Source organism: Nothoprocta perdicaria, unplaced genomic scaffold (assembly GCF_003342845.1).
Source record: "Nothoprocta perdicaria isolate Ctin4 unplaced genomic scaffold, notPer1 scaffold_351, whole genome shotgun sequence".
Classification (NCBI taxonomy): domain Eukaryota; kingdom Metazoa; phylum Chordata; class Aves; order Tinamiformes; family Tinamidae; genus Nothoprocta; species Nothoprocta perdicaria.
The window spans coordinates 571,740-591,980 of NW_020455590.1; the positions used below are offsets into that span (position 1 = coordinate 571,740).

At 39.0% G+C, this 20,241-nt stretch overlaps 1 protein-coding gene across 1 annotated transcript in view; it reads left to right on the forward strand.

Moving 5' to 3' along the window:
* Window positions 1-20,241, forward strand: part of INVS (inversin) — a 58,751-nt gene that overhangs the window by 24,756 nt on the left and 13,754 nt on the right. Inside the window, exons 4-6 of the mRNA XM_026044172.1 lie at window positions 10,081-10,254; window positions 14,283-14,450; window positions 18,232-18,412. Of these exons, the coding sequence (XP_025899957.1) occupies window positions 10,081-10,254; window positions 14,283-14,450; window positions 18,232-18,412 (523 nt within the window). The remainder of the gene's footprint in view (window positions 1-10,080; window positions 10,255-14,282; window positions 14,451-18,231; window positions 18,413-20,241) is intronic.

Below are 20,241 nucleotides of genomic sequence, written 5' to 3' on the forward strand. Positions count from 1 at the left end.
GTCTTGATAAATCTAATCTTAACAGCAGGAAAATGAAACGTTCTTTGGGAATCACAAAGCTGTAGAATTTTTGTGTTTGTTTTAATACTGTTAAATAATGTTTAAAGGAGAGAGAAAAGTAGCTGAGGAAAATATGTTTAATGCAGGGCTAGATGAAAATTTGGAAAGTAAGAGGAAAAATAAGACCAATTTCAAGTGGGCAGAGTTTGATAATGAACTAAAGCAGTTACTATGGAAATATCAATTATAAGTTTGGAAAGAGTGTATTAGAATTTCTTAGTAGCTGAACTTGAATCTAGTATTAGTCAATATTTTCATCTAATAAAATTTCCACAACATGTAGGACTCTTTAATGTTACCCAGAAATGACACGAGATTGGGTGATATTGTCAGTGGAAGACAGGGTCGGAATGTTTAGAATATTAGAAGTAACTAAAATGTTTGGAGACAGGATAGTTCATAATGGAAGTCTGTGTTGAGGCAAGGAGGCATAAGAATATATTCTGTACATTTTGAGTTTATTATTTGAAAATTACTCGAAAGGAGTAACTGAGCAGAGAATGTTCTCAACTGAGAGAGGCAAGTGCAGCTTTAGGGTGTATCTGACAATATATGTCTTGTAGCGAGAGTGCTCTCCAACATGCATTCTGGTAATGCTCTCCAGCATGCTGCTAGTGGGAACTCTTCTGGTCAAGAAGTTTTTTTCTCAAATTCAGGAGGAACTTCCTTTGTTTCGGTTTGTAGCCATTGCTTCTTGTCCTGTCTCTGCCATGGAAGGCAGAGTCTTTTGGCAGAGTCTTTTGGCAGAGTCTCTGCCAGAAAAAGAGTCTGGCCCTATTCTGTTGATACCCTCCCTTAAGATATTTGTACACACAAATGTTAAGATTCCCCTCTCAGCCTTCTCCAGGCTAAATAGAATCAGCTCTCTAAGTCTCTCCTCAGATGAGAGATGCTCCAGGCCTGTAATCATCTTTGTCACCCTCCACTGGACTCCCTCCAATAGCTCCATGTCTGCCTTGGTAGGGAGCCCAGAGGTGAACCCAGCACTCCAGCTGTGGCCTCACCAGGGCTCAATGGAAGGGGAGGGGATCACCTTCCTCAACCTGCTGCCATTGCCCTGCCTAACACAGCTATGGATGCCGTTGGCCATCTTGGCCACAAGGGCACATTACTGGCTCATGGTCAGCTTGTCTGCCAGGACCCCCAGGTAGTTCTCTGCAGAGCTGCTTTCCAGCAGTCAAGCTCTAATGTAATACCAGTGTGCTTGAGGTTATTCCTCCCTAGGTGCTTGCCTTTATTAAACCTCATGAGGTTCCTCTCTGCCCATCTCGCCAGCATATCCAGGTCTCTCTGAAAGGCCACACAACTCTCAGGGTTATCAGTCACTCTTCCCAGTTTTGTGTCAGAGGGTGTCATCCAGGTCACTGATGAATGACTTGAACAGGACTGGACCCCGTGGTGGCCCCTGGGGGCAGCGCTAGCTACAGGCTTCCCATTTGGATTCTGTGCCACTGATCACAACCCTTTGAGCTCTACCATTCAGCCAGTTCTCAGTTCACCTCACTGTCATCTCACCCACACTTCCCGAGCTTGTCTGTGAGAATGCTGTGGGAGACAGTGTTGAAAGCCTTGCTGAAGTCAAGGTAGACAACATCTGCTGCTCTCCTCTCATGTGCCCAGCCTGTCATTCTATCTTAGTTCTCAGATTGGTTAAGCTGGTTTCCTCTTGGTGAATTCACACTCTCTACTGATCACCTTCCTTCTTGTCCTCCACATGTTTTGAGGAAACATCCAGGATGAGCCGTTCCATCCCTTACTTAAGCACCTAGCGGGCGGTCATTATCTCTGTGGATAAGGAATCAGGTCTGCAAATGGGCACCTCCAACCCCTGCAGCAAGAGTCACCCACGGCAGTCACATGCTGCCACTTCTGAGTGTTGACATCTGTATTCCAGGCATGGCCGAGGGTCTGGCCACTCAGTTGCTTCCCGTGAAGCCATGCCTGGTTCTTTCTCACCCGGAGGGCACTAAACATGTTCCTCAACTTCAGGAGGATTAAGAGCCTTTCTTCTCCTATGAGTAATGATGAGTTTCCAGCCTTCATCTACAGTGTTAGTTTGACCCTGCACAGAGCCCTCCATAAACTCCACTGCAGTGGAGCTGTGTGGTCTCAGGGAACACCCCGTCTGTCTCATGCCCATCCTCCAGGACAGCACACAGCCTGCTGCTTTTTTCCTCCCTTAATTCCTTTACCAGTTGACACAGCTCCTTAACAAAAGAGCGGTTTTGTCACGAGGACTGACTGTCAAGAAGAGGCCCCGAGCACTGTCTGCACCTGCAGAGCTGCCTCAGCCGTGAGAGGGTTGCTCTGTACAGAAGCATCTGACGCAGCGATGCCGGTGTCTACCGGGGACCGTGCCGTGCGACCTGTCACGAGCCTTTCCCGCGCACACTGCTGGGACTGGGGGGAAAAGAGGAAGGATCCCTCCCGGTGCCTTCTGCACGAGCCACAACTCCTCAAACTGCAGCCTCTGTTCGCTGCCTCTGCTCGCTGCACACCCTGGTACACAGCCTGACCTGTGGCTGCTTGTGTGCAAGACAAATGGAGTGAAACTGGAATGAGAGCAGAGAACAAATCGTATTTCGAAGGGGATGTGGAAATGTGGAACTTGTCCCTTATCGTGAGGACAATCTTTAATCTCAGTCTTTATTGAGATAAGAAGAGGTGTGCTTGTTAAGGTTTTAATACCTGTGCTGTGCTTTCCTGGGTAGGACGCATATTAAATGGGAGGAGATGTTGTTAAATAACTTGGGGGAGGTCTTTAGAATATGAATATCTATATAAATAAATAAAGAAATAAATAAAACATGCACTTAAAAGTCATGGAGTTTTTGAAAAAGATTAAATATTTTTATTTCCTTCAATTCTCTCTTATGGTTTCTATTTTTCTTTCTAAGACTGTCCATTCTACTAGAGGCATATTGTGCACTGGCATCATCTTCAGAGGTGATGGCTGCATCAGCAATGAACAGCCCTAAAAAAAGTCTTCTTTGTAAGGGTCACTTTTTCTTTGTTAACATGTTCTTTTGATCTGTCCCTGGCAAAGTATCTGTGTGATTCTGTGTCAGAGCCAAAGAAGTAGCATCTTCACGGCTCTAGCAGCTTGGCTCTCGTTTTAATGACCCCTGCCTCACTTACCATGAGTTATATAAAGACATTGTGCTGCCTCCTTTCTGGTGTTCTAGCAACCCTTCCATTTGACTAAGTTAACACAAGCCTAATGTAGGTATTCCAAAAAACAAGTGTAGCTGTGCAACATGTGTGTGGAACTTGTTTGCAGTTAGCTTGTGTGCAGTACATTATGAATTAATACAAATCGGTCTTACAAGTCATGGGTTTATTTCAGGTGGAGTGGTTACGTTTGTTGAAAATCAACAAACAAGTTTGTTTTGTATGTGGCTTTCAGCAATAAATAAGGGAAAAAAAGTGCATATTTTCTGTATCTGCTGGCCCCTTTTAAACCACTGATGTCAGGACGATGGTAGCGTATCTGTGTGTGTGGTTTTCATGCTGGGAGAGGTTCCCTTCTGACTCTCAGACTGTCAGCTGTTTCTCTCTTTGTAAAATAGTATTATATTTATTTACCAATGTCATCTATTTTTAAAATTCACAGATAAGAAGTGCAACCAATGAGGTCTGTCCACGCTACAGAGTAAGGGAGATACACGTAGTTAGTCAGAGCACTGAAGCATGTGGCTGTGTAATGACAAGTCCAAGAAACTGTGCGGCGAGGAGAAATTCCCAGAGCCCTGCTGCGTGTCAGCAGGATGTTCCCTAGGCTGGCCGTTCTCTCCCTATCAGGCTGTTTAGCTTTACCTTACAAAAACACTCCTCGTAAAATCATCATGCTTAAAATCTATGATAGCATAGATTTTAGAAGCCTAGAACCTAGGTTTATTCATTAAGGTAAGCTCACCTGTCTCGAAAGAACATTGACATTTACTGTGCAAAATACCCTGTGTCATTGATCGTTATGTGTCCAGCAGTTTTATTTGGGATTATAAAAAATTAAGTTTTATAATCCCCTCCTCTAGATTTTTGGTGCATAGTGAATGATAGTCATTGGACTACAGTGAAACAGATACACTGCATCTCAGATTTAGATCAGACACTATTTCCTGTCTCCATTTATCCTTCCCATTTGTTCTAGAACCATATCTGAGTATGGGAAATGGCCTATTAAATTACTGAGGCTTTGGCCAAACAAGATAGAATCCATAACAGGAGAAAGAATATTGGCAGATTAAAAGGGATGGCTACTATTCCACTAGCAAGTGAATAGTCTACTGTTTTTTAATATTATCTGTAATTTGGAAGCATATTTGAACTGTTACCTGCTTCATGAATATCTGGGAGACATCCGTGATAAAACTTTGCTTCCGTAACTGTACTGTTGATATCAAGATGATAACAAATCCTTAGTTTCAGATGGTGTTTTTACCACAGCTAGTCAGCAACTCAGGCTTTTATGTACACAGTGTTACTTTAAGTGTCCTTATTGGTATTGCAGACTCTGTTTTCGGGAAGAAAATTGCACACATTTTACAGGAGCTGCACTTAGTTTCTTTCCAATTTTGAACCCAGTCAGGGTGTTGATTCTCATTTATAAAGTGTGGTGGATGCTTTCAGGCCCTGCCTTTTGCTGTGCGCCTGTGTGGTAGCTGCTGAATTGGAATTACTTTATCCCTAGAATTAAATGGCTGTAGGTTGGTTACAGCACTGTTCTCATTCCCAAGTTCTCAGCCAAGCTTGTCCTAAATGTTTTAGCCACCCAGCTGTGATGCAGCCTCATGATTGATCTTTAAGGGCTTAACTGAAAGGGAATATGGGTGATGGGTGGTTGTTACAGAGAAGGTCTGTTATTTGTAAATAAAATCTATGCTGCCATAGATTTTAAGCAGGAAAGGATTTTACTAGGAGTGTTTCTGTAAGGTAAAGCTAGACAAGTAAGTTAGAAAGAAAATGACCAAATATTTTTCTCCAGCAATTTAAAGGAATTTTATGAGTTAATTAAAGACAGATGTTTATGCTTGTACCATTCTGTGTGCCTTCATGGATCAGAAAGCATCAACTTTTCACCAGTGAGGAGAAGATGAAATGGATATCCCTAGTCAGTATGAATTGCACTGGTGCAGTTCTTTCATCTCTGGAGAGCAGAGCAGTGATGCAGACCACCCTTGCTGTCATCAGGAGGCTCCTACCAAACACAGTGCAGATGTCTGTGTCTCGGAGGGAACGTGCGTGATCTCCCGTGGTGGGGAGAATGTCCTGTCGCCTGTGAGGAGCCTGACGCTCCTGCATCCTGAGGACTTCCCACAAGAACTTGGCTTCCAGGAAGGATAAAAATGTTCGTGGGAAATAGCATTGCCTGCAGTAATTTGTTAACTCTGTGTTCATCCGAGTTTCAGATATTTACAATGTCTGGGAATGTGTTAAATTGTACCTTTATTGAAAAAGTAAATTAAGAAAAAAAAAAAAAAAAAAAAACCTTTGATTCTTTCTTGTGTGGTTAGATATGTCATAGGGAACAAAAAGAATTTGCCAAATTCTCTCTCTCATATTGGGTACCGAGGAGTTTGCACAGCTGTGTTTTTCTGATAACGTTTTTCTACATCTGGTCTATTGGCCTGTGGTTTTCCTTTCTTCCAGAGAGCCAGTTAGTGGAACCTGGTAACGTTATTTAAACTTCCTCAACAGTAATACCCAAATAATGATTGCTCCAACTCCTGCAGTATTAGTGAACTGCCCTGGAGAGCGGTCCAGGCGGAACCTGGCTCTGCTTGCATGTTTGGGAAGCTGGAACTCGGCCTGGTCGGACTTGGGATGCTGCTGTGGCTTCGCAGTGGTGCTGGGATCCCAGTGTCCCTGTGTCCCAGTTGTGAGGAGCGTTTGGAAGCGGGCAGGCAGGTGCAACGTGACCAGGCAGCATCAGATAGGGAGCCTGGGTCAGGCTGCTCGAGTGGCACTGTGTGCGTTTTTAATGCAGTGGTAGTGTGACCATCAATAATTCCAGTAGCAACCTGCATTTAGGTTGATAACAACACCGTTACCAATACAAAGGCTCCTTTTTTTCCCCCTCTTCTTTCGATTTGGTAGCCCTATGAAACAAGAAATCACTGTTTTATTGCTACCTGTGCTCTCACTTGCACATGTGAGTGATTCTGTCTGGTAAGAGCCAGCATCCTTTAGAGAAACAAACAAACAAACAAACAAACAAACAAATAAATAAATAAATATCATAGGCATAGGAATTTAGGTAGAAAACAGTTTACTGGGAATACCTATGGAAATAAAAGATAAATATATGGTCCCACTTTTTCATTAATCTGAGACCTATTCCTAGGAGTATTCTCACTCTGAAAATGCTAGACAGCTTTTTGTTTTTCCAGATAAACTTGCAATTTTGGTAATAGCTTTTCATTTGGGGGATAGACTGAGTTCTGGCAGATGCGTTAATTCTGAGTTTTCTCCCCACATTCTTTTCTCTGTGGAAAGGAAAGCCTGCCTAGAGGTCTGCCTAGTTGAACAGCTGCCCAGAAGTTAGGCTTGGCAGTCCAGACCTTTCCTTCAAAGCCATTACCTGACTGCCTTCAATAAGTGATTGCTTATTGAACTGTTATTCTCTAGTGCAGTTAATATGTGGCTCAAATGTAGCTTAAATTTTCAAGTAGCAGAATATATTCTTCAGATCAGGTGGTGTTATGTAGAAACTAATTGACAGCTGTTCTCTGACACTGCTATAGTTTGTTTAGTGTTTGACTAATAATAATTTTTATAGGATATGAAAGAGTTTTAAGAATCAGCACAGGAGTAGTAAATATTGGTTACCAAGAACTGAGCTTTCTGTACCAATATTTAATCCAATTCGCTCGTAATGTTTTTACAGTATGACAACCATTTTAAACAGACTCAATAGCAATTTCAGGCCAACCAAGTGACTTTTCTGAGTAAAGTTAGCAAGTTTGAAGGTTTGTTATACACAAACATATTATAAAAATAAAAGAATTAGGCTACTAACTGCTTTTCAGATTAAACTCACCTTTTCCTCTCCACCTACTAAGACTTAAATTAAATCTGCCTTTCCTTGATGCTGAAGTATTGTGTATTTAAAAAATCCAGAAATTATCCACTCAAGATGGGGAAATATTTCATTTGTGTATCCTATTAAGGATTGTTACATTTTCTAATAATTAAAAGGAACACAGAATACTCAGGGGATGACTAAAGAAAAGGACAGTAGTCAGAAGTAAGAGCAGAAATAAAATGATTACAAATAAGAACATACAGTGTAGGAACAGATGTTTCCAGTGGTGATGTATGTGTGTGTTTAATCTTAAATCATTTGGAAGAAATAGAATTTTCCTGTTTCAGAAAGAGGGAAATTATTACAGATTCGTTTCCTAAGGAGAGGAGTTCTTTGGTAGCTTAAGAATAATAAAATAATAACTGATGAAAAAATGCACAACAGCAAGAATAAAATAGAATACAGGAAAAGAAATTGAAAGGAAACCTGTGTTTTAGTTATTACAGTTTTAGATATTCTTTAAACTGTGATACTTCTTTTCAGCAAGATTTCTTCAAAACCACAATGGTTTTGCAAAACTTCCAACAGATCCCCACTAATGGGAGAAATTCAGATCTTTTATATGTATACATGCACACAAAGTAGGAAGTATCAAAACATAACAGATGCATTATCTTTTCTATTGAAGAAAAGCAGTCATTTTCCTTCCAAGAATTTATTGTCTCGTGCTATTTATGTCTATCTTTCTCCAATCTAATTGCAATACTTGGTGAAATCTACCCTGCCTACATAAAGCTTAACTTCTGCAGTTTTATTAGACAGAGACCAGACAGGTAACATGTGTAAAATCTACCCTTCTGGTCTCAATGGCTACTGTGCCACCCTATGAAAAATGCCTTGGAACTGGATATCCCGGTGGCCTCTGGATTCTTTTGGCCCATCTGGAGCTGACTTTAGCAACCTGATTCCCTGCTGGGCTGCATGACACACCAGGAGAGCGCCGCTCCTTAGAGTGCTGACACTTGCCTACACCTGGCTACGTTTTTTCCTCTGTCTTTCCAAGGACAGACTGAAGGAACTAAGTTGAAATACAGGATTTATTAAAGAATTGCAGTGGATTTAAATGTGTTAATTTACAGGTAGTTCCATAACCAACAGAATCTGAAGATGTGACTTCAATTGATTTGTGTGTCATTTTTCCTTTGTACCTTGTCTAATAGATCTTGATCAAATGCTGTAGCTTTTCCCCCAATAGAGGAATGAGTATAATTTATCTTCTCCTTTGAGCTTTCTGTTTCATTATACTTATAGGAAATTGATATTTTTACTTAAACTGCCAGTTTAAGTAAACTAAGATTTATGAAAACATTAAATAGTTTGGGAAAGACTGGAAGACAGTATACAAAAAACTTGCATGCTCCTTTGCTGTTTAGGAAAGGTTAAAAGTTAGAGTGAAGAGAGAGCAGGAATGTAGAAAGGATGATCACATACACGCCTCCAGATTTGAAGGTTTTTGTTTGGTCAAATGTTTGGTTTGTTACTACTCGAGCTGTTTGTTACTGATCCTCAACTGGATTAATTGCTGAAGATGATTTGGGGGAAAAAAAACCCCACCACCTACAAAAAATATTTTGTATTGAAGTGGAATAAAAAATACGGAAATATCCTTTGTAGCTTCTCAATTCTGTCTGAATTAACTTCCAAGTAAGAGGCAATAGCAAGACAAGATTGGCTGTACCTTAAATCACTACAGCTTTATAACGATTACGTGACTTTACCCTTAATTTTTGACTTTGAGGTTGGGGGGATCCAACCTCAATTGTTATTCCCTCACAGGATTATTTGTGCATTATTCTTTTTGAAAAATAGATCTAAAGCCTGGACTGTTAAATATTTTTAATAAGTGTTATAAAGCTAGATGTCCTATGCATTCATCATGCATACAGTAGATCAAAATTAACATGCAATTCAGAAGCAAGCACTTTTTTTTCCAGGTTTTGTTACCTATTCACATGAGTACATATTACCTGGCTCTTGTTATTCTTTTTCATTTTGAAAATTTTAGTCTTTCTTTATGTTCTACTTTATTCCTTACTTGATATCTATCTACCTTGCAGACTCCTGCATGTGTTTGATCAAAACTGAAACTGCTGGTTCACTCAGGTTTTACATGGTTCATTGAGGTATAACTGACTTATTTTGACAATTTCCTGACTTTAAGTTCCCGAAGGCGGGAGCACTTTCTGTCTCCCTTTCTTTGTACTTTTGCAAACTGAAATTTCCAGTCTTCTCTTGCCGTTTCAAAACAGCTGCAAGGCACTGAATGCCTTTTGCATTCCTATGTACAATTCATGTGGACTTCACTGAAAATTCTTTTAATGTATCTACTTCCTGGAATTGGTTACAGAAAATTCTTACAATTTTATATCTTTTAAGCTTCAGTTTTCCTATTTCTCGTTAGGTTAGCTCTTCCTTTGCCAGTTGTCACTATTCGGTGCTAATGAAGTTATGCCAATATCCCATATCACATTTGGGATTGTCAAAAATGTTAAGCCAAAGGATAAAAACGAAAAAAAAAAAATGTGCAGAGTTTTCCTTTTTTACATTTTTTGAAAATACTTGTTAACCAAGAAGGAGAAACTCTTTGAAATCAGCAATTTCTGCAGCTCAGATACTTGAAATATATTTCATGAAAACTAAGTGAAGAAGTGTTTTTTAAGACATCAGACATTATGAAGAAATTGCTGACACTGTTGGAGTCTTATGGCAATGTCTGTTTTACTAACTGTTGTCTTATTCAGTACACCATAGACTATAGAAAATAGATTTAAAAATTAAGAAATAATGTTTTTAAGAACAGATCTTTGTTAGGGGTTTCCAAAGTTTATGTTACTGTTCTCTTTTTAACACCCTTGTTTTATACAACACTGAAAATACCCAGCCATATATCTGGATTGATTAACTGGAATAAATTTCATGTGTTTTTCCTCACCTAGGGAAATTACCGCTTCATGAAACTCCTGCTGGCTCGTAAAGGGAACTGGATGCAGAAAGACTTAGAGGATATGACACCATTGCATTTAGCTACGCGTCACAAAAGCCCCAAATGTTTAGCTTTGCTGCTGAAACATATGGCACCTGGAGAAGTGGATACACAGGACAGAAATAAGGTATAATATTGCATTTTTTAAGATACATTTTTAGCAGCTTTGGAAATTGGCTTCGCGTCTAACTGTTAGATATAAGTAATAAACTTGTTTTTTTTTTCTGTACGTGACAGATATTTTTTGACTCTTCAAAATAATAACTAAAACTAGTATTTTATTGATCACCATTAAAAGTATTAACATTTTCCCACCAATAATAATGTGACAATTCATTGTGCTGAGTTCACTGACATCCATGCTGAGAGTACGTAGATCTAATAGAGGATTCAGAATCCGTGTGTTTTAGGGCCGAAACCTTGCTGTGATGGTCCTTGTTAGAAAGTGGATAGGATGTGGTTATCTTGCTTTTCTTCCTTGGAAACATTCAGAAACGGATGCTCATCTGCCTTTATCTACCACCATTATTCTTTGCACTAGTCCTCTTAATTTTGGAGTGTTAGAAGGAATTTCAAATTAGGTAACACAAAGAGTTATGGGAAAACCTTAAAAAAGAAAATTCCTTTGGTGCTGAGCTAAATGCAGGTTTACTGCTGGAAGACATTGATCCTATCACTGTGTGATCTGGCCCTGCACTGGAGGCCACCAAGATTCTGTACAACAAAACATAAGGAAATGTTGGAAACCAGCTGCCTTTTGCACTGTTCCAGTCACTCATCCCATTTTCACTGTGTCCCTTGTGCTGATACTGAACTCTTGCTCTCTGGATCAGCTTACCAGTGGCCTGGAAGGGCCTCTGCTGTCAGGGGAATTCTTAGTCTAAGAGCTGAGAGAGGAGAACAAATCTGTGAGGCACATGCTCTTCACCATCATCTTCCTAATAAGATTTTCTTTTTTTTTTTTTTTTTTTCCAGATTATTTAAAAAATCAAGTTTTTTTTTAATGGATCACAAACTACTTCTTAGAGATTTTCACTTTGGTGTCTCTTTGCTATCTAATCAATGAGAGGTTTAATAAGAATCATGTTCTGCAGATAGTGACTGACTTCATCCTTGTAATACCAATGCAGTGTTTTGCTTAGTGTATTTTCATCGTCCTAGAAGAAGGCATAGTTAAGAGAAGGGCATAGTTAATAAGCTTTCTAGTGGTATTACTTCTTAAACTTTGAAATTCTGATCTGGTCCTATCATCTAGAAAGCAAGATAAGGCAGATGCAAGTCCAGTTTCTATAAAATAAATCATTTCCCTCCTCCAAACAACAGGATTGAAACCTGCCTCTGCCCTAGCAATTAGCTGCTTGCCTTGCAGGATATTCTGAATTGTGGAAACTCTGTGGAAAATCACAACAGTCATGCTGGGAAAGTCATGCTGACTTCGGACTGCATTAGTTAACTAACAAAGCTATACAGAAACCAGCCAAAAACTTTTAGGAACCTTTCCTTTTGCTCAGCTAATTTTCAAAATAACATCAAAGCATTGCTAGATTTTCCACAAAATGTAGAGCACCTTTATTCCAGTTCACATCATGAGTAATCCCAACAGCTAAGATGTCATTCACGTTCCTTGAAGGCACTCTCTGTGACAGTGTCCAAGAAGCTGGACTCTATTGGGCTTGATCATTGCTCTTATTGCAACAACGTGCATCAAGACTATCAAATGCACTTCCTGATTGTAACAGAGAACAACTGTATTATATAGTGATATTTGTGTAGGTAACGGCCTGAAAAGTAAGTTGCATATGAGAGAAATCAGTAAATAACTACTGCATTGGCTAGGTGTCCTCATAATCAAAAGTTTTGCTTTCATTGCAGCTTCAGTTTCTAGGGATAAAAAGTAAAATAGATAAAAAGCTAAAAAGCTACCATGGTACTAAACTAAGAGCTTAAAATAAAAAAAAAAATAAAATAAAATAAATGAGCCCCTTTTTTGATTTTCTTCAGAGACATTAAGGATAGGCTAGTGATCTTATGTGTTCTGTCAGACTATCAAAGGATGCCGATACAGATTATTGAGGAAATAAACCCAAATGTCCTGGTACAGCTATTTCTCAACACTTTCAAATCAAAGTACTACATAATATTTTGCTGGCGTGGGGTAAAGTGATGAGGAGAAAAATGTCCCTTCTCTCTCTCACTGCCTACTCCTACTCAGCAGTTGGGAGAGATGTCTGATCAATAAAGTTCTTGTTAATCTACAAATGTTCTACTGTTTTAAAAAGTGTTTTACTTACATAGTTAGGAACATTTCATGATGCCTGGAAAACCCACTGACAATAGTTAAGAATTGGCAATAGGGGCATTCACTGTCTTTTGATATTTTATTCAACTACTCTTGGTTGGGGGAAGGTGGATGGAATAATATTGATCCTATAGACTTCGGAATAACTGCTGACAGTGCAGAACATCAAAACTTTGTCTCAAGGTGGATCTAAGTCCAGAGTCAGTATTTAATGTACTTAATAAATTAAAACATTAATATTAAAAAAAAAAGTTTTTGTATAATTCTCATCAATTTATATTATTCCAAGAGATTGCCAAATTTAAGAAGGACCAACTCTGAGGTCTTCTTGAGCTCTGGCTTTGAGGTCTGCTTCAGATAGCCAACTTGGACATGATCATGTTCTACCAAAGTCAGGTATTTTCTCCAGCTCTGAAGGTGTTGTATCTTATGACATTGTCCTGTTTGTTAGCCAAAGTACCATGAATAGAGTATTCTTTTTTCCTCACGCAAATAAATTAAGCAACTACCAAGTTAAATGTCTATAAAAAAAACCCAAAACACCTTTTATACCAACTATAAGTGCTTCTAAGTGTGGTTGTCATGTAAGATAAGGTAGCTTAGACCTAACTCAGGACTTAGTATGAAAGATCTGTGAGTATCTACTCACACATGCTACTCACATACTGAAGTAGATGGGACTCTTGCTCAGTATTGTTTAAAGCCCATTTTCCAATGATTTTGATGTCGCTCATTCTAGGTAGATGTGTTCCATTTTTTGTCAGTCTTCTATCAAAATTTAACGAATTATTGCTCATTTCCTCATTGTTCAAGGAAGTTTTCCCTATTTTCCCTGGAATTTATGCAAATGTCTTTTACCACACAGTGACAGTGACATACAAAGACTGCTGCCTACCTGAAAAATACTGGATTATCCATGTTAGCTGTTTTTTTTTTTTTTTTCTGTGTAATGTAATCATTTGATAACTATCCATCCCTGGCTTCCAGACTTCTTGGGATTCTCCTCAAAATTATCAGAGAATTGGGGCAGTGTCATGGCTTCTCCCCATATATTGCACAGGAGCACGAGGAATTGTAGGATTCCCGTGGAACGAAACGTGTTGTTAAAAATAAAGCCTTATGTGACTGAGTAACTTCCAGGACTGCAATGAAATCAATGATACACCCCCCAAAAAAACCAGTAACTTCAGAACATATATTCTTGTGTTGAAATTGTCCTTGTTGCAGTAACAACTGTTAGTAAAACAAATGAACAGGATACACAAACCAAATTGTGAAGATTATGACAGATATGAAGATTAGAGCTACCTAGAATAAAGCCATACTAATTAAAGATATAAATGGATTGAGATTTGGCCTCAAATACGTCATATATATTATTCTGAGATTTATTTGCATAGTTTTTAATTCCATAATAGATTTTTGTTCCATAATAAATTAGAAGCCAGCCCCTTCTCAGTAGTATCCAGTGAATGGACAAGAGAAGGGTGTAAATAAAATACAATAAATCTGATTTAAACATAAGAAAAAACTCCTTCACAGTGAGGATGGTCAAGCACTGAATAGGCTGTTGAGAGAGGAAGCTCCAAGTGTCCCAGGTGGAGGCTCCATCCGTGCACATACTCAGAACTCAACTGCCCTCAGCCAAAGGCAGCGGCTCTTCCTGCTGACCCTGCTTGAGCAGAGGACTTAGACTAGATCATCTCTGGAGGATCCTTCCAATCTCAACTGTTCTGTGTGATTCTGTGCAAGTATAATCTAGATAGTAAGAATGTATTTCAGGCTCTAATTGATTTTGCTTCTTCTATTTCTTTTTTTGACTTTTTTTTATAAAACTTGTGAATGTTGTGTCCCAGCAAACTGCGTTGCATTGGAGTGCCTACTACAATAACCCAGAGCACGTGAAGCTTCTCATAAAGCATGATTCAAATATTGGAATCCCTGATATCGAAGGAAAAATCCCACTTCACTGGGCAGCTAACAACAAGGACCCTAGTGCAATTCATACTGTGAAATGTATTCTGGTAAGAAAGTCTACTACATGTAAAGCTTTTTGCATGCATTCCTCTACTGAAATAAAAACTTCTGATTTTTCTTTTTTTGTCTGCTTGAAATACTGGTAATTATCCTTGCTGTAAATCATGAGTTATGAATACTGTTCATAATAATTTGGTGTTTCACTGTACATTTTAGGAAGAGGAGGAAGGAAGAGTTCACAAGTTCTCCCTGTTAGAAAGGCCAGTCATATTAGTCATGCGAATTGCCTTGTGCACAGCAAGTTCTTTGTTGTGTGTCTTTTGTTTCTCATTTGCAAGTTTACTTCCAGTTAACTGTATTGAGCAGTCTCATTCCTGACTGTTGAGTCAGAATTGTAGGATGAATGTGATCAATTATCAGCGAGTCTTTGATCAGTTTACTGAGAGACTCTCCAAAAATCTTTCTATACAGATTAAATATCCATGTATTTTTTTGCAGCATTTCAGTTTCATTTTCTCCACTGACAACTATAATGACTACAATCAGATTTTTAGCTTGATTTCGACCCTGATTTTTTTTTCTGTGGAAATCATTAAATTCAAGAATGTTTAAAAATACAACAGTTACATTGGTGGTGTTCTCTCATATCTATTTCTGTTTTTTTGAAATTGACTCAGAACTAGGCACGTTCATTGTAAGCTAAATGTAATGATTTTTATGCCTGTCTGTTTGACTAGCTTGCAAGTTGAGAGCTTAACTTGTGACCTATGAAAAGTCAATTTGAATCCACTCCCATCTTCCCCAGTCTCAGTGATTATCTTGTATCAGTTGTATTTTTTCCACTATTAAATAGCTCTTCACATGCAGGTTAACGCCATAATTTTTCAGCTTCTTTCTATGAGGTGTTTATAACATCTCCACCCATACAGTTACAATTTCTGCCAGCTTGTGTCATGACTTATGTTACTACCAGAGTTCACCAGGATATTGTCCTGTAATGATAGCAGTGCAGAAGGCCTGGCTCTCTGACTTGAGCCAGTGTTGCCTCATTTTTTAATATATCCAACACAAACTATTTATCTTCATTTTCATGAGTGCAATAAGCTGTAAGCTACATGGCCTGGCTCAGAAAGCAGTCAGATGTTGACATCAGTCTGCATTGGTAGCCTTTGTTGCACGTTCACTGCATTATGGTATTGTTCTCCTGTGTTATCTTTATCAGTTTGGGAAAAATCTAGAGAAAATGGTTGTTCTCCAGTGTCTTCCTTGGACATCTCCAATGCTGTTTTACATAAACTTGACGACAGTTAAGCTGCTGGTTTTATTAAGACCACAGTCTGTGATACTGCAAATATTATCTTGTTTTTGTGTGCTCTGTTATCTGAATGTATCCTTCTATTGTCTCCTCTTTGAAAGCTTTCAAAAGTGAGCAGGAATCCCTTTTCTCTTTCGTGTTTTTACAGTGTTTAGCCCAGTGTAATCTTGCCCAATGACTAGAGCTTCTGGGCATTGTGATTGTAAAAAGAAATAAGAATGAAAAGAGAACCAAATGCTGAAAAAGTAGGTCAGATTTCCAGGGGTGGCAGTTAGGCACATGTGGTTGCAGCCAATAGTGAAATCCATGAAATCCAGTGGAAATGGAGCACATAAGGCTTATAGGTCTGGATATAATAGAGATTTTATCACTGAAAGTGTAATAATATTAGTAATAATTAATAATAAAAGTAATATTGCAGGTTATGGGGATGTATTCTGTGGAACACAGTGCCTTTCAGACAAAAGTTTTTGTGTGTCATCTATTTGACATGTTTTGTTAAAGATTCTTTTTGTTGTTGTTTTGGGAGGATCACAAATTAGCTTTCCAGATCACATCAATAAATTATAGATGAAGAGAAGAATTATTTTTTTTCGGTTAGTTTATTTCATTCAAACATATTTTCCTGTGATGTGGTTAGAATTTCAGTATGAACTTCTGTTTGAATTGTCACTGCTATTGAGTCATGCTTTCAAAATGATTCTCCGAAAGATCCGTCTGCATTTTTTTTGCAGTGGGCTCCATAATGCCCCTGCTAAGCAATTTGAATAGACAGAAAATAAGCATGATGTCAGTTAGCTGTGTCCTGAGAGAGATTAAAGAATGGGAAAAGCATAAATCTTCACTCTTCACTCTAATGGCTCAGATCAAATGCTTTTAAATACTCATTCTAATAAGCAGTATTCATGCTGTGATCATTCTGGTTTCTGTATGTAACAACATAAAGTTCAGTTTTACTTTTGGTAAGACAAATTCACATTTATCAATTTTTTATTTTCCTAATGTTCTGTGATTATGCTAGTGGCTGCCTATTATAATGAACTACAGTGTGTTTTGAGTAATATTTTTTTTCTGGCAAGATTTGGCCACTAATATTAGTATATAGTTTACTGATGTGGGTGCTCGTATAAACTATTGTGACAGATTTTTCAAATATGTAACATGGGGCATTTTAATAGTGGTTTTGTGCAGTATCTAAAACATGATATTCAAATAAAGTACAACAAGGTAATTTAAGCTGGCATTGTTAGAAAGTAAGACAGGAAGGAAAAAAAAGGAGGACATTCCAGAGTTGAGCTTGCTACTGCAATATTAATTTAGCCAGATTACACTTAGGAAGTATGATTAAATACTGCTCTAAATATATCATTTTATCTATTAAATAAAACCTACAGAATATACAACCATGGTAAATTAATGTTGCATTAAAAAACATAATTCTAGAATTTCCTGACTTTCTGCTTCTTGATTTATCATTCTCAGTGTGAGATATTTGTAATACTACATTTTAAATAATGCAAATGCAGTTGATTTCTGGCCTGTTCATGTATCTATTGACGTTAGTAGGAAAAGTTGCAGTGAATTTAACGAGAATAGGGTCAGGAACTTGTTCTGTTTTGCTAACAAAATGTATTGATCAGAGTCTCTTCTTTCCCTCTCTGCCTCTCCCGCTGCTGCTTCGTACATATGTTGAAGGACATGGTCTGGCTCTCTATTTTCAGGATGACTTTTCTCAGTAGTCATCATAGTTTGAGACCCAGACTAAGGCTGAAAGTTATTGTGAATTAAATTTGCTTCCTCAGTGAATTGTTCTTAATTGTTGTTTTCTCTCTGTAGTTAGTTTATAGGCCTTCTCCTTGTAGTTAGCTTAAGGATTTGCTTAAATGTTCTGCTTGTGCTCCAGATTTTTAGTGTCCTACCATCTGGGTTCCTGCATTTTCAGTTTTCTTTATTTGGTTGGTTGTTTTTATGTTGAGATAGATAAGTAGATGTATTCATTAGAAATATTTTCTATCTTCTATGCTGTCACCTGGAGACCTTGGCATCTCCTTCGGGAATGGTTGGATAGCATTGAGGTTTTAAGATGTTAGAAAGTATTGTGATGAAAGCCATAAGATTAATTTGTGTGAAAATAAGAGAAGGAGAGGTCCTAGGAGAAAAATATTAAGATATCTATCTATCTATCATATGCAGCTTAGGTAAGCAGGTAAGAAGATGGAGTTGTTTTCACAAGTGCCTGAGTTAATCTTTTAGGGTTGCTCTGTAAGGAGCCACTTCCACTACAGTAGATCACAGGAAGTGTATCAAAGATCAAGTCTTGTACAATTTGGGACACACACACACACATATATATGTAAAAATATTTGGAAATCACCTATTCTTTAATGGAAATATTTGACTGTAGAGCTATCTTCTACAAAATACAGACAGTTTATCTCACTCTTATTGTAATATCTTTTGTGAAGTTTCTCTCTTCAGCTTAAATATTTTTTGATTTTTTATCTTTTTTAAAGGAAGCTGCACCTACAGAATCTCTGCTTAACTGGCAAGACTATGAAGGCCGAACTCCCCTTCACTTTGCTGTTGCTGATGGGAACGTAGCTGTCGTGGATGTCCTGACCTCGTACGAAGGCTGCAATGTGACATCTTATGACAACTTGTTCCGAACTCCTCTTCACTGGGCAGCCTTGCTTGGTAAAATCGACTGAATGCAAAAGTCATTTAGTAATCAACTGTCTGTGCTTTTTAATCTCTGTATCCTTTTTTTTTTATTTAATTCTGGCCTGGCATTGTGATAACTAATCTCTTAGAACAATAGTATTTGGGGTCTGCTAGACCGATATTAGATGTTCATGTGTTGAGTGATTTTTATCTTGAAATCCTCCAAAGGATTGTAAAATGCTGTAGCTCAGCAGGCTATATTGAGGACAGTTAGAAGATATTAGATGTTCTTACATAGCTGTTTGTGTATAGATGATTAATTTTTCAGGGAACTAGAACTCAAAAACCTTTTATTCTAGAGGACTGTATCCATCTGGTGAATTTTATCTTGAAGGATAAACCAACCAAGACACATTGGTCTTATAGTAGAATCTACTTGGTAGTCTTGAAGATAGTGATACTGAAAACATTAAAATTGTGGAATGCTGTGGACTTATCCACAAGGAGCTCCAGCCTCTTCACCAGCTTCGTTGCCCTTCTTTGGACATACTCCAGCGCCTCCATGTCTTTCTTGTGCTGAAGGGTCCATTCCATTTGGCAACAGGCTTATGTTTTCCATCCTCAGTATTTCCTAGCGAGGGAGAGCTAGAAACTGCCCTTTTTGCTTGTGTTCTTCTCTTCCTTTGGTCTCTGGCTTTCTTGATATCATCTCTGCATGTCCAAGCAATGTTTCTAAACTCTTCCTGTGTAACCCAGGCCTGCTGTCATCTCCCATATACTCCCTTTTTGCATTGGAGTTCCCTTTAGCATTTTGGAGCTCCATCTTGCTATCTTGAGCTGCCTGCTCAGCCAAGTCGGTCTCCTGATACGTCTGTTTGTGTTCCTGAATATTGGGATGAACCATTCTTGGTCTTGGAGAGTGCTGTCCAGGAGGATTTGACAACTTTTCGGAGCTCCATTACTCTTCAGAGATGCCTCCATGAGTTCCCAGCTACCAGCCTTCTGAGTAAGTGGAACTCTGCTTACCTGATTTCCATGGTCTCTTCTCTGCTGCTCCTCACAGTGCTCAGGAACTCCACAGTTCCATGGTTCCTAAAACCAAAATATCGTTGTTGTTACATTTCTAACCAGGCCTTCTTTCTTCGTCATTAGCAGATTCTTCTGTGCCCCACCTCAGTCCACCCGGTCCTGCTGTCCCTCCGAAGAAGCCCCTTAACGCAGTGACAGCCCCTCAGTCACAGCCCTCCAGCTGTAGCCCAGGATGCCATCTGCTCCAGCACGGAGCTCTCCTTCCAAGGCCAGGACACGGGTAGCTGCATCCCCTCTGCACCTCTCTTTGTGTTGAGTCCTCCACATGCCAGGGGGTCTTCCATGTGCCTCTGTGTGCCAGAACTTCTGTTGGTGCTGGGGGCTCTGCCCTGTGCTCGCAGCATGCTTGGCTAGTTGAGTATTTTTAAGGCCTTTGTCACTCCAGTTTTGAATGGATGGAGTTTCCACAACTTCTCTGGGCATTTATTTCAGTATTTAGCCTTTCATATAGTGAAATGGATTTTCTCTCTCTCTAATGGGAATTTAATGCAACTTGCCTTCAGTGCCTCTTGTCTTATCACTGTGCACCTTTGAGACGAGTCTGACTCCATCTTTTCTACAGTCTCCCTTCACACAGCTGTAGAGAGGAATGAGAGATCTCTCCTCAGCCTTTCCTTCCTAAGGTTGTCCTGACTCAGCTCTCAGATTTTCATGTCGTGTGTTCCAGCTGCCTGACTGTCTTGGTGGTCCTCCTTTGGACTTAATCCAGTTTGTTAATGTTTTCTGGATACTGGCAAGCCCAAAGCTGGACAGCATCCCCCAGATACAGCCTC